Genomic DNA, 14,250 nt, shown 5'->3' on the forward strand with positions numbered 1-14,250 from the left:
GTAATAATAAGATCATAAAATGGTATACATATTTATTTTAACAAAGAGAAAGGGGCCATTCTGTATGTGCTCACTATATTTTAATGTTAATACTTATTCTCTTTTAAACACAGGAGTTTATTTTGCTTTTGTTTTTATAAACAACTGAAGGTTCCTGTAACGGTAATTGAGAGGAGAAATGCTGATAAATAGTGTTGAACCAAGAAAACTATTCCTTAAGGCCTTCTTGGAACAGTTATGGTTAAATGTATGAATGTGAGTAAGGCTGGCCAAGGTATAAAAAGGTATTTTAAGCTTTCTAACGACACCTTGAGAAATGCACTCAAGTTCCAATTTCAATGGTATTATTGAGGGGCAAACAACATTAAATGCAAGTGAGGGAGAAAGTCCAACATTCAAAAGTAGGTAAAAAGGCCTTTAAGGAGTGCAAGACCTCCCACATATGGTAGGATCACATGCTGAGACATTGAGTATCCTGACTGACCTGGAGCTGGCTGAGGAGCAGCTGCACAGCCTCCTCTGTCGGCAGGAGGACGCGACCTTTATCCTCAGAGCCGGAGTAGCCCAGCAGGGAGAGCAGCATGTTGTTTGTTTGATCTGCAGGGTATGATGAGACAGACATTAGGCAAAATGACCACACTCGTACAACTGGACATGTAACATATTACAAAATTCAATTGAAACCCCTTCACCCCTTTAGTTATCAATGTTTTCTATTATATAAGGCGGTGCTGTCACAATCTATTTCTGTTACATTTTAAAGAGAACCACATATTATAGTCAAACATATGGTAATAGATTAATATAATTTAGACTCAGATATACGTGGCCCAATCAGTGTTGCAGAAAGTGTAATACACATTCTAGTAACCATCAAGTAACTATACAAATATATAAAAATGTAAGATGCTAACACCAATAATTGAATGCAAAACTATTGCATATATAACATTGTTAAATGTAATATAATAACATTCATTTTCGGCAAATATTTGAAGAATATTACCTAAAAATTTTAATAAGGGCAACTATTGTTTTGAAAACCACACAACGGAAGTAATTACACCAAACATGATTCATGCTTTGTGCTTAATCAAGCCACCTAAAAAACAGCAAAGATTTCCTGTTTGTTTATGTGGCCTTCAAAATAAAAGCAATCCAAGATCTGCTGTGATGCTGCTGTGTCTTTGCAAAAAAGAGCAACCTTTATCACTGGGTATCTTACTAACATGTGCGTGTTAATGGTAATAAATACCTTTTACAGGAAACGTTTTTTTCTTCTTATAAACTCTATGTGCTAATGTGTCTTTCTCTGTTCAGTGCTTAAGCTTTTACTATGAAAGACACCCAGCGGAAGTAGGGTTTATCTACGTTGCCATGACACACTGTTTGATGTCTCACGGGACGATATAACTATAACGTCTACTTGACTCTAAAAAGGTAAGATTCGCGAATCAAACTACTTATCTCTAATTTATAATGATCTATCAATACAAACAGCAGCTTTCTTTCTTGTGTTTCACTGAAATAGTGTCATACTGTGTTCGGGCTCCTGTTAGCTTAGTGCTAATGTTGAACTTTTACAGCACTTCCCAGTAACTACATCCATCTGCATTCGTCAGCTAGCTATGCTAACCCTGAACACAGCTCACCTGGGCACAACTGCAGATCCTGTTCTCTCAACAAATTTGAGCTTTTAATGTTATTAAAACATGGACCGTAATCAGGAGATATGGGAGCTGTCAGTCATGTAAAAGGCAACGCTAGTGTCATGCAGTTGTACATAATATGAGCAGATATAGATATGTGGTGTGTTTCTCACAGCTAGCCGACGTTAGCTTGATACTGTCCATCCCCCAAATCAGGGTAAAAAACACAATTGACTAAATATCTAAGCTTTACTCTTTAATACGATTTTCTACAGGCCATAATTCAGAATGGACACTAAAATGATATACTTGTTTTTGTATACATAATCACTGTTCTGTTTAATAACCTGGGGGGCGTTGCCTTGATATCATCTTGTATAACATTTGTATTAGTTTCAGAGTTTAATCAGTGTTCAGCAATTTAGATGTGGTTGTCTATGTCTAACGGTAGCTTTTATAGTGCCACGTGAGATAATAAAAGTTATTTTAGGAGCACACAATTGTGCAGGAAATGTTTTATTGTAATCAATGATTCATCGAGCAGTCAATGAACAGATTATTAATAATTACAATATTTTTGATAGATTCTTTTGGACAGATGAGGAGAAAGGTGTGGCTCTGTGATGTGGTACTGAACTTTATCAAGGAGAACACAGGTGTTAAGTCACAGGGTCTAAAATTACCATTCAGGAAGTGTGTAACATAATAAATAGCCCTGAAAGAGTAAGGACAATAATAATAATCTGGTACATCAGTTTATTTTCTATGATTAACATCTACCCAGGTGTTTTGTTGTATTTTAAAAGTAGTAGATACTTCTTTGAAACTTAGATCTGCCCTGTCTGTGTGTAGTTTTGGATACATGTATCACAGTATTATTCGTAACACATTTCCTCTCTATATCATTCTACAGTTGTCAAGTTCTTGGCCTCACACCCTGAAAGTGGAGTTTGAGAGATCACCGATGGATCTTCATCAATAAGTGTTGCTTACTCCACAGTGATCATAAAGTGTATTCACTGTGTAGTTCTGAATGTTTCATTGCCATGGGATGACTGGATAGGGAAACTCTGTTTGGTGAAATGTCCTGCGCAGAGGAAATATCTTGAACTAAATCTAACAGCAGCTACAGTTGCCTCTTTCACTGTCCTCACGTCAGATCAGTCACACAGCTATGGGCTTCTGTTCGCCTGTGTGCAAGGTTTTTAGGAGAGGGAAATATATTTTGCTCTTCCTCATCTCGCTGTCCGTGCTGGCATGGATTGCAAATTTGTCCGGTGAAACCATAAGGAATGCTTCGGTTTCATTTGCCACGCCACAAGCTCTTGTCAAAGGAGAGAGCCTGAGGGAGAAACTGAATGCTTTGACGGCAACCCCCGATCGCTTGATCACTCCAGCAACAAAGGAAGAATGCCCTCAGGAGTCTCCACTGCTACGTAAGTGCAGGTTAAATACGGAATTTTACTTGGTATTATTTATTCAGCTTGGCTTCTCATTAGTAATCTTAATCCACCTGTCAGTGGTGTCCGCTTAATAAGTACAAATGGTTTGTTCAGAATCAGAATACCTTTATTAGTCCCACAGAGGGGAAATGTCCATTGTTACAGCTGAAAAGAGCCAAAGACAGCTTAATGTTACCTAAGCATGCATAAAAAAAAGTACTAAAGATACAAAAATTAATGTATAATTTTTTTTAAAGTTACACATTTTACAAAAATAATTTAAAAAAGTTACACATTTTACAAAAATATTTTAAAAAAGTTACACATTTTACAAAAATAATTTAGAAAAAGTTACACATTTTACAAAAATAATTTAGAAAAAGTTACACATTTTACAAAAATAATTTTAAAAAGTTACACATTTTACAAAAATAATTTAAAAAAGTTACACATTCTACAAAAATACACACGCTGTAATAGTTCTGAGGATTTAGCAGCCAGGTATATATTGCACATTCTGTATGATATAACATTTTTAAGGTCTCCACCTTTACCAAACATGACATTAGGAAACTGTTGACTACAACTGAGTGTTTAATTCCCCTTTTTTTTTTATTGTCTTTCTATAAACGTTTCCCCCCCCCACTTCTTATCAACGGCATTATACAGAAACACGTTTGAATTGCATTTGCTACATGTTTTCTGTCCTGTATTGGTTCAAAAAGGAAGCATTAAAATCAGTCACGTGTAACAGAATGATCACTCAGATTTCTGTTTTGAATTTGCTAACTTCCACAGAGGGAGCTTTGAAGCTGTCCTTTGAATCCTCTCTGAAACTGAAGGACGTGGAGAGCGATAACAAAGCAGTGATTGAAGGCGAGTTCGAGCCCTCGGACTGCACAGCGAGGCAGAGCGTGGCGATCCTCATCCCTCATCGCGGGAGAGAGAAACACCTCCTCTACCTCCTGCACCACCTGCACCCCTTTCTGCAGAGGCAGCAGCTACACTATGCCATTTACATCATCCAGCAGGTATACACACGCCACATAGCAACATGTGTCTTTATAAAATAACTCTTTTTTAGGGTTCACTGTTGAAGTATTAATATAATTCGTTTGTTGAAGTAGTTGTAATTCAAGCGTCTGTCACCTCATTTCTTCTGAATTTCTCAACCAAAAAAGTTAGAATTGGCTTCATTTAAATCAGCTCATTCTTTGAACACTGTTTTTGTGACTCTCAATGATGTAGTCATAAGTGAATCAAATGTGAGTATGAACAAATGTGATGCGACTGCACCAATAATAGATCTACTTCAGAGATAAATATTAGATGTGACTTTGATGTTTAACTAGATTTCATCATATTTATTCAAAAGACAAAATGCCACGAGGTGAACATAAAACAAAAGGCACGTTCAATGTTTTTCTCTAAATAATTGAAATCCATTTCCAGCAGTTTTTTCCCCAGCACCTTGGGAGACATACATCTTGCAACATTTGCAGACAAAAGCGTGGCTGTGGAAACAAAGAAACTAGTGAGGATAAATATTTCACCTGCCAAGGGCAAATCCTCCGCAGCCAAATTATGTTCTAAGTACTTGAAGAAGGAAGTATCATGTTCAGTAACTGGAGGCAGGAGAATGTGTTAGAGCAGGGGTGTCCAAACTACGGCCCCCATTTTGAATCGGCCCTCAGCAAATTCAAAAAGTATAATGGAATATGCACAAATGAAACTTGTGCTTGTCTTATATTGTACTTCTTAACTATAAATGTAAAAATATATTACACAGTAGTATATACCACTTTTCAAATAAATTCAGTCGATTCAAGTTGGAAACATTTTATCACTAATTGATAAGAAAAAAGCCCAATGACCTATTTACATAACAAGCTTGAAAGACACCCTTCCTATTTCTGAGGCTTCTGTTTTATTAAGGGATGAGCTGCTCACAAGCATCCTTTACCTCCCTTTGATTGATTTAGCTAACGTATAACTTAACTTATGAGGCAGTATACCTCACCTCTAGTGAGTGGCCCAGCCCTTCGTATATTTTTCTCAATGTGGCCCTCGGTGAAAAAAGTTTGGACACCCCTGTGTTAGAGACATGCAAATCAACAGGGCTTAAATGATTAGCTATGGACTGTACTTATATAGCGCCTTATCCAGTCTTTAAGACCCCTCAAAGCGCTTTACATACTACATGTCATTCACCCATTCACACCCATTCATACAGAGCAGTGTACCTTACTCTAGGAACTAACATTCACACACATTCACACACCGTTGGCCATGCCATCTGGAGAAACTCAGGGTTAAGTATCTCACCTAGTGGTGCACGATAATTATCGGCCCGATAATTATCGGTCCGATATTAGGAATTATGACGTCATCCCGATAAACCCGATAAAAGTATTAATAGCCCCGATAATATACAATATATTTTTTGGGTAAAAAAAAGAAAAAATACTACGGTGTGGGTGGATTGGGATGAGGGGCGCTTGTTTTTCACTCGGCTCCTCCTGTTTTGCCAGTACTGTGGTATTAGTGGTTTAGGTTGAGGGGAGTTTTTCACAAATCCAGCGCTCCCTAACTCATGCCTGGCTGTGACATAAATGGTGTGCGCCCGTGATGCCAGGACAGTAAACAAACATGTCGTCGGTAGTATGGGACTATTTCAAAGTTTCAGAGTTAGATAGTTCGCTTGCTATTTGTATTAACAAATGCAATGTAGAAGTTCCACGAGGAGGGGAAAAAGGCAACAGGTACATTTAATATATATATATATTATATTATTATCGGTTATCGCTATCGGTCTTGAGAAGCAGGAAGTTATCGGTATCGGTTTCAAAAAACCAATATCGTGCATCCCTAATCTCACCCAAGGATACATCGACATGTTGACTACACGGGCTGGGATCGAACCCACAACCTTCTGGTTGAAAGATGACCGCACTTCCTCGTAGCCACAGTCGCCCACAGCTATCTAGTTTAGGCACTACTACATTTGAATTGACAGCCCCATATGTATTCATTACAGACAATTTTCATAATTAAACGTATGAACGTCTATATGTTTTGGTTATATGGTCATCTGGTGCACTACTTAGGCATTTGATGGTGTTTACTTAATCCAATTCACCAGCCAGGCCGTTCTTTCAATAACAGCCTGAATGTAATGACGCCACTACAACTATACAAGTTACCCATTAACTGGCCTACAAATAGTATTACATATTTTCTAAGCTGTGGCTGTTGTGTAGAAATGATACACTAATATTCAACTTTCGACTAAAGATGGTTTCTAAAAGGACAGCAGCAGATTGTGATTGATATACTTCTGTCTTCTTTTAAAGGCTGGAGATGTAACTTTTAATCGTGCCAAGTTACTCAATGTCGGGTATTTGGAGGCGCTGAAGGACTACAGTTGGGACTGCTTCATCTTCCATGACGTGGACCTGGTTCCTGAAAACGATCACAATTTATACGTCTGTGACAAGCAGCCCAAACACTTGGTGGTGGGCCGGAACGCCACAGGATACAAGTAAGTGTAATTCATGAGTCAGCGCAGTTACACTTTATTTTTCCCTCGTGAAAACACAACACAATAATAGCGAATGGCATTGTCCTTAACCTGACCTAATCATAAAAGCTCTGATGTAATCTTAAAACAAAGAACTTTCATTTGTCCTGCTTATTCTTCCACTCCTAGGCTGCGTTACAAAGGCTACTTTGGAGGAGTCACAGCTATGAACAAAGAGCAGTTTTTCCAAGTGAATGGATTCTCAAACAATTACTGGGGCTGGGGCGGAGAGGATGATGACCTCCGCGTCAGGTGAGAGACAGAAGCAAGTGAAACAGTATTTCATTCATTTTTCCAACATTGAATAATCGACACTGATCCGTCCTCTGGCGCAGGGTGGAGCTGCAGAAAATGAAGATTGTGCGCCCCCCCGCTGATATAGCTCGCTACACCATGGTGTTTCACAAACGGGACAGTGGCAACGAAATAAACAAAGACAGGTAAGTCAATGCAGATAATGTGTTTTGACTTGTTGAAATGTTTGTATCTGATGCTGCATCTGTGATATTTATTTTCATTCATCTCCCTAGAATGAGATTGTTAGGACGTACGCCGCTGGTTTGGAGAAAGGACGGACTCAACAGCTGCACATATAAGACAATGTCCTTGGAGAGGCTCCCTCTATATGTGAATGTTACCGTGGACATTGGTAAGCCACTGAGTTGAGATTTCAAACAGGAAGCCGCGCTGTGACCAAAAAAAGATATTCAAATATATATTTGATGTAGAATGTTTCGGCCGCTCAGTGCAGAAAGGCTATATGTGTGTACAAGACTCCACATTTAGCACACAAAATACACATTGATTTGATAAGTTTACATCATTAAATTAAAGATCCCCTATTATACTGTTTTTCATCAATATATTATAGGTCTCAGATATATACAAAACATGTCTCTGAAGTGTTTGGCTCCAAACACCAAACAGATCATTGCAGCATTACCCATAATCCCCTCTGTTTCAGCCCTGTTTCAAAAGTGCTGATTCTCTGTTTGTTACTTTAGATGAAAATAAGGAGCCACTCCCCACGCCCCTCTGAGAGATATTTGGTTAAAAAGAACACAATGGGGGGTTACCTTGGTTACCTTGGTTGGTGTCTCTAAACAGAGGGGATACATGTTTATGTATAAGAGACATGAAAAAGTGGATTTTGCATAATAGGTTACCTTTTTAAGTTTAACAGGTTTTTTTGCACATTTTTGCATTATGTGTTTGAATATTGTTACCAGCATGCTTAAAAAAAGAGGGCCAAGATGTGGCGGCCCTCTATCTGCCAAACTGCCATTCAATTATGCATTATGCGGTTGCCTACGTGACAAAAAGTACGGCATAAAACATGCAGATTGTTGGTAACTGAAAACAAATGAACGATGTGTATTTGCTGTGCTTCGTTCTGTTTGGCCTTTTTCTGAAGCCCCTACAGACACAGGAGGAGTCACTCATGTTGCCCAATGACGCCCCGTCTCAGGACTATGGGAGACACAGACTGATTCATTTTGGAGCTCTATATAGTTGCTTTTTTTACACCCTGATTAACAAAAATGATTGTCTAATTTAAATAAGGAATTTATCTAAATATATATATACTCAAATCATTGATTATAAAACACTACTTACCAAGTGTTAGATCATTGTTTTTGTGAATGCATCTGTGGGGTCCAACCGATGGGACGATGTGAACATATTAAAACCAATATCTGAGGTTTTCATTATCTAATGTTTGCTGTTAATATTACGGCTCTATTTCATAACGTGAGTGATTTCATTGGGTATATAAGGAAAACATCTTATTGTGTGCAGTAAAGGGAAAACTCAAGTACCGCTGAATAGCAATAACCACAAACAGAGGGCTGATAATACCAAGTCATATTCAATTATAATACATTCTTTTGGAAATGACTCATTCATATTGATTTTGCTCAGCTATGAGAAGCTTATGAGTGAATTTAATTTTGAAGGCGCTCTAAACGTCAAAAATAAAATGACATTCTTGTTAATATTTTAGGCCGTACACTAAGGCTTGGGATGCCGTGTGCCAACTGGCTTTATTTCCAGAACCTAATAACTCCAACCTCTCTTTTGATGATCAAAATGTTCTCTTGTAAAGCATTGTTTGGAGCCCTAACGTTCAGATTTATTTGAATGCACATTCTTCAAAGATATATATTCAGTAAGGCCTTACATGCTAGACTTTTATGCAGAAATGAAATGATGGTTGATTCTTATTTATGAACTTGACATAATTATTGTAGTATTCTTTTGTCCAATCAATACTTGTAATCGTTATGTGAAAAAAATCCAGTCTAGCTTACTTATGATCTCATATCAAATACATTAAATACAATTATTTATTTAAAATGATATTCTGACGGTAGTGTAGCTGCTGGTACGTCACAACTTTAACATGTTTTCTCTTTATTTATCCGCCCATCAAAACTAAGACTGAGCAATATGACTAACTATAGTGACGAATGGTTAGTGTACTCGAGCCACTCCTATTTATTTTTTCACAACTTCATAATAACTTTGATTCCTAAGTTCACATTCCTGATAAACTGGACCTCTTTTCATGAGTCTACAGTATGTTGTAGCCATTTTGAAGCTCATGAATTAGAGTCATGTTGTTATTAGACGACTGTCTGCTCAAATATTGTTAAACTCAATCGGATTTTGTAAATTGATCGCAACCAAGAACATTGTGGTGGTATTGTAGCATCAAACATTTGACTGACTTTATTTACATTTTATATGTATTTTATGAAATTGAAAGGGATGCCATATTAACTCTTTAAGAATGTCATTTGGTCGATTCATTTCAAATGTTTGTATGTTGGTTTGGGATGTCTGTGTTGGGAGAGAGAAAGGGATTATGCATTTGAATTTTAATAGGATTGTTTTATTTTCTCTTTAATAAATAGTATTTTTCTTATCAATTGTCTTGTTTTTTTGTTTTTAAAATGCAAGGAAATATAATTGTGGTTTAAATCAGTGTTTACATTACATTACATTGCATTTAGCTGACGCTTTTATCCAAAGCCACTTACAATAAGTACATTCGACCAGGAAGATACAACCTTGAAGTTTTCATAGAGCTAAACATATTCCCTCCTATCGACTCGATTATAGGATAAAACCAATCCCCTATGAAACCCCTTTTCATGCTCCCATAGAACACCAAATGTAGTACACTGTGTATTACTGATGGTCATGTATGATGGTAGTGTATTGCATGTAACAGCCTGCAGTACATGGACCTGACCAGTGGAGGTCCTCAAGAGCAAAATTGGAAAAACATTGAGTGAGTTTTCTTGCCTTGTTACTACATACAGAAAGATTGCTTTACTGTGGGGCAATTTGCGCTGCTGTTAATGCTTAAAACAATCATGGATTCAAAATAACATACTGGGAAATAATACATGGAAAATATAAAGTAAAAACAAATGTCAGCTCAATTAACTTTATTTCACTCCAGATCAAACAGTTTTTACCTCAATAAGAAACCAACAGACTACTTTACATAGGTTGAATAGGATAGAATGTAAATGCACATGTGTATATTTAGCCAGTTTAACCCTTAGATGCATAATTGGGTCTTTGTGGACCCGGTGAGGTGGTTTTCTTGAAATATCTTTGTAATTAAAAAGATGTATCATTTCATATTCCAGCTATTCCTCAAAAAACATGTTTTGGATATCATGCCATTCAAATTTTTAATTTACATTTTAAGAAATTGTAGTTTTTGTATTACTACCCCAAGCTTCAATAAGCTTCGATGCATTGCATGCATTTTCTATGGAACCCTATGGGAAAACGTTTTTTTTCAAAATGTAAGAAAAATGTCTAAAATTATAAATAGTGAAAAATTAAATATAAAATGTTTCTAGTGTGAACCAAAATATAATACTAAATATTATACAAACGATTTTTCTCAACCTCTTAAACCCCAAGCCTGTTTTTCAGGTTTCAGGCTCAAAAATGACATTCCCAGAACAAATGACCATATCTTCCCTTCTAAAAGGGTTACATTAATAATCGTTTTTCTCAAAGTAATGATAACCCTGTGAGTTGGATGTAGAAAAGTTAGAATCAATATAGATGTTTTTTATTTTAAAGAAAATTCAGATTGAACATGGTAAAAAACTGTAAATTATAGTGTCCGTCCGAAAAATATTTTGTACTTATAGTGAAAACTAACCTTGGATGATGGGTTAGTAGACTAAAAGCTTTAGGAATCCAAAGTACAACATATAATAAGTACCCTGTATCAAGATTGATGCAAAACAAGTGATATTTGACCTTTTTAGACAGATTTAGCAAAAAAAACCTCGTCTGGGGCCATTTGGGTGGATTTTCCTTATCTCTGGCCCCCCTTTTTCAATTTTGACATGTGTCATCTCTTTCTGACCGTTAGAGCCAATAGAATGGAAGGGAAATCGTCCCTCACACACTCATGTTAATAAAAAAAAAGGTGGCGTCTTCGCTCATTCAATCTTGCTATAGAGCGTAGGAATGGCCTGCTCTGATATTTTAAAACGGAATTGCAGTTTTATTGCTTATAGATTATCAGAACATTTCAAAGGGGACACAGACACATTGGATATTAACCTATGGATTAACTACAGCATCGTTGTTATCGTTTTAATGCCATTGAAGACCAGTTTAGACCAGACAAAGACGAAGGTAAGCCATGTTAGCGTTGTAGGCTACCTAGCGCCACATGTTTTGATGTACGTTTTTGTTGATAACGTTGCGAGTTTGTATCTTTCAGTGTTGAAGTGAGCACCGTTAGATTCTGTGTCTTTACGATCATAAACGATGTGTTGGATGTGCAGCTAGGATAAGTAATAAGGGAGCTAGGAGTGATTTTCGGTGCAGTAATAGGTTAGCATTTTTCGCTCTAATTCAGAGGCTCACTGTCAGCATTGTGTGTTTTTTTTTTAAAAAGAAAATGAAAAAGATCGGTTAAATGTGTTTTTTCCCGTTATATGGATGTACAATATTCATAGTTTATTTTATTAAGGTTCCTTAGACGTTGTTTCCTGCAACTGACGCGATTTCGGCCCCGGAACCGGCTCCGTGGGGCTTAAGAGGTGTTAACCAAAATAGCAGAAAAACACATATTCTAATACGGGTCCTTTTAGACCCACTTATGGAAGAGTGTAGGGTCCAGTCACTCAGGCCAGGGTTAAGCAGATTAGGTTAAACGCTACAATGTTGGCTGCCAACATTCCCTTTAAATCCACTTATTCCCTCCGTGAATTAGACAAAGGCGTCCATTACAATAATTTTCCAGCGCCATACACGAACTGCACAGCTGAGGGAAGGTAGAATCCCTTTTACTATTACGTTTTCTCAATATTTCCTCGCATACTAGTTCAGTTGTATTCAGCCTGGCCAGTGGAGGCTTGAACATGAGTTTCCTTCCTTCAAATGAAAAGACAGTTTACAAGTTTTTTTCCGTTTAGTTGTTTTTACTAAAAAGGAGAAAGGGAAGTCATGAAAAGCCATGAAAATAACACCAAAGCAGCAGTGTTGTAAACTTAGTTTATGAGTATGCAATTACAATTTTACAGGTTTTTGTGCAACCAAGTTAACATGAAACGAAAGCGTAATGAAAATATTTTGCACCTGATGTTATAACTGGGATGGAACAGCATAGATGTGCATTATACATCAATTAATACTGATTTATTTTTCTTTAAACCATAGAATGTTGTTCATGCATTGCTAATCTTAACGTATATTGATTAGACAGCCCTACTCAGTCACAAAAACTTTAATATGTTAACAGAATATTTTCCCTCATTGCATAATTTCCATCTACCGATCAAAGACATTGCATCCCTCTGAGAGTATGAAGGACACTAAAAGTAAGGACAAGAATAAACCCTGTACTTCAGATACAATGACATGTCTTCTCAGCATAGACCTCTTTCTCTTTTTTTTTTGACCAGTGCAAAGAAAGAGCGGGATGTCTGGGGCTTTGTATGGACAGGATGATGTCATCTCCTCTTCCTATGGTGCAGAAAGAAAGCTTTGTCTTGTGGAAGGCCTAGCCTGGTCATTTAGTTCACATGTGACTTTCACAAAACACTTTTAGCACAAACATATCTACTCTGCAAGCGAGAACACTGGGATTTACCCTACACACTAGCCCATTCAGACATGTTAAAATGCCAGTGGATTCTATAATGAGTACTGTATTGTTCCTGATTGGACAAATAGTACGAGCATAGAGTATAACAACTCACCAGTGGGATGTGCATTTGCAACACCAAGGAAAGCTAGAATATGTAGAAAAGTACTGCATTTGTTCTTTGAGTAAATGTACAATCCAGACTAGACTCTGCCTGTATGTCGTTGGTTGAGTTCACATTTTTGCATATTGCATGGGAAATAGGTTCAATAGTGGCGCGTTTAGCAGCTAAAAGGCTAAATAATACCCTCAGGTGTTGGTGGAGACCGAACATATAGTTAAAAGGACATAGAACTGCAGCTACCAAGTATTTTCTGTATCAGTTAACACAGTAAAAGTTGCTCTAAAAATGTCAGAAAAAAGGTAAAAATGTTCATCCTCTTTTTCTCAAAGTCCAAAGTGTGTCTTTACATAATTGTTTTGCTAGTTCAGAACAGAGAAAGTATGACATCTCTAGATTTGAGAGGCGGAAAACATTATCAAATGAGTGAGAAATTAGTCATCTAATCGTTGCAGCTCTAAAGTAGAGGAGAGCATTGTTATGAGGCTCATAACAGTTTTTGTAACTACCGTATATCAATAAGTGTATGTCAGCAGCTGAGTAGCCAAGTGCGTTAAGTGTTGCAACATATTAGTGAGTCAGTGGAGGTTTCTGGTGTCTGTGTATCAAAACAAAAGTCATGGTTACATCATCACCAAACAAAGTTTTTCAGCAGACATGTATTGCTGGTTCTACATGTTGATGTTGGACGCTTGCATAGTGGTGGTTGGACAGTGGTCCAACACGGGTCAACTTGGAATATAAATGTACTGCAATATAAAATAAAAATAAATCTCCCCAGGGAAAGTTCAGGATTTTACAGCTGGAAGATTTCAATTTATGTAATTTGGGTTTCAGGAGTTTGGTCATTTCCCATGTGAAAGTCTACAAATATGAACATTATATCACCACCACCAGGGGATTTCTCATAATATAGGGAGTGTAATTGGATTACATTTAATCAAGACAGGAAGTAACAAAGGCGCTTGTAATACTACACACAAACACCGGTGTATACATTTAATTCATACATTGATTACGTCTCTGAGATTAGGTTGCATTCCAGTTTGAAAAACATGAAACGCATAGCAGCAAGTAACGAGAACCATGTGTGTCATCCATCTCCTCACCCCCCACTCGCAGTCTCCCCCCCCCCCCCCCCCCATTTCCCATCTGTGCCCTTCAGGCCCTCACTGCAGTCGCCTCCCACTTCCCTCTTCCTTCAGAACGCGTCTGTTTTTGTTTTCGAGCCCGGGCTCTTTGCACAGGAAATTGTATACATTGGGAGCATTCAGGAAGGCCGAGCGCCGCTTCCCCGTTAGCACCAAGTTTGGCTACGTGTC

General features: G+C 37.5%; 1 protein-coding gene across 1 annotated transcript; it reads left to right on the plus strand.

Moving 5' to 3' along the window:
* The first annotated feature begins 1,324 nt into the window (after positions 1 to 1,324).
* b4galt4 (UDP-Gal:betaGlcNAc beta 1,4- galactosyltransferase, polypeptide 4) lies at positions 1,325 to 9,600 on the plus strand. The gene is made up of 7 exons (XM_079649857.1): positions 1,325 to 1,440; positions 2,563 to 3,085; positions 3,890 to 4,122; positions 6,445 to 6,632; positions 6,801 to 6,923; positions 7,007 to 7,111; positions 7,202 to 9,600. Exons 2-7 carry the CDS (start codon positions 2,824 to 2,826, stop codon positions 7,335 to 7,337), a joined length of 1,047 nt encoding a protein of 348 aa, XP_079505983.1. The 5' UTR covers positions 1,325 to 1,440; positions 2,563 to 2,823; the 3' UTR covers positions 7,338 to 9,600.
* Positions 9,601 to 14,250: the final 4,650 nt, after the last annotated feature.

The sequence above is a fragment of the Notothenia rossii genome (genome assembly GCF_949606895.1).
Source record: "Notothenia rossii genome assembly, chromosome: 9".
In the NCBI taxonomy this organism is placed as follows: domain Eukaryota; kingdom Metazoa; phylum Chordata; class Actinopteri; order Perciformes; family Nototheniidae; genus Notothenia; species Notothenia rossii.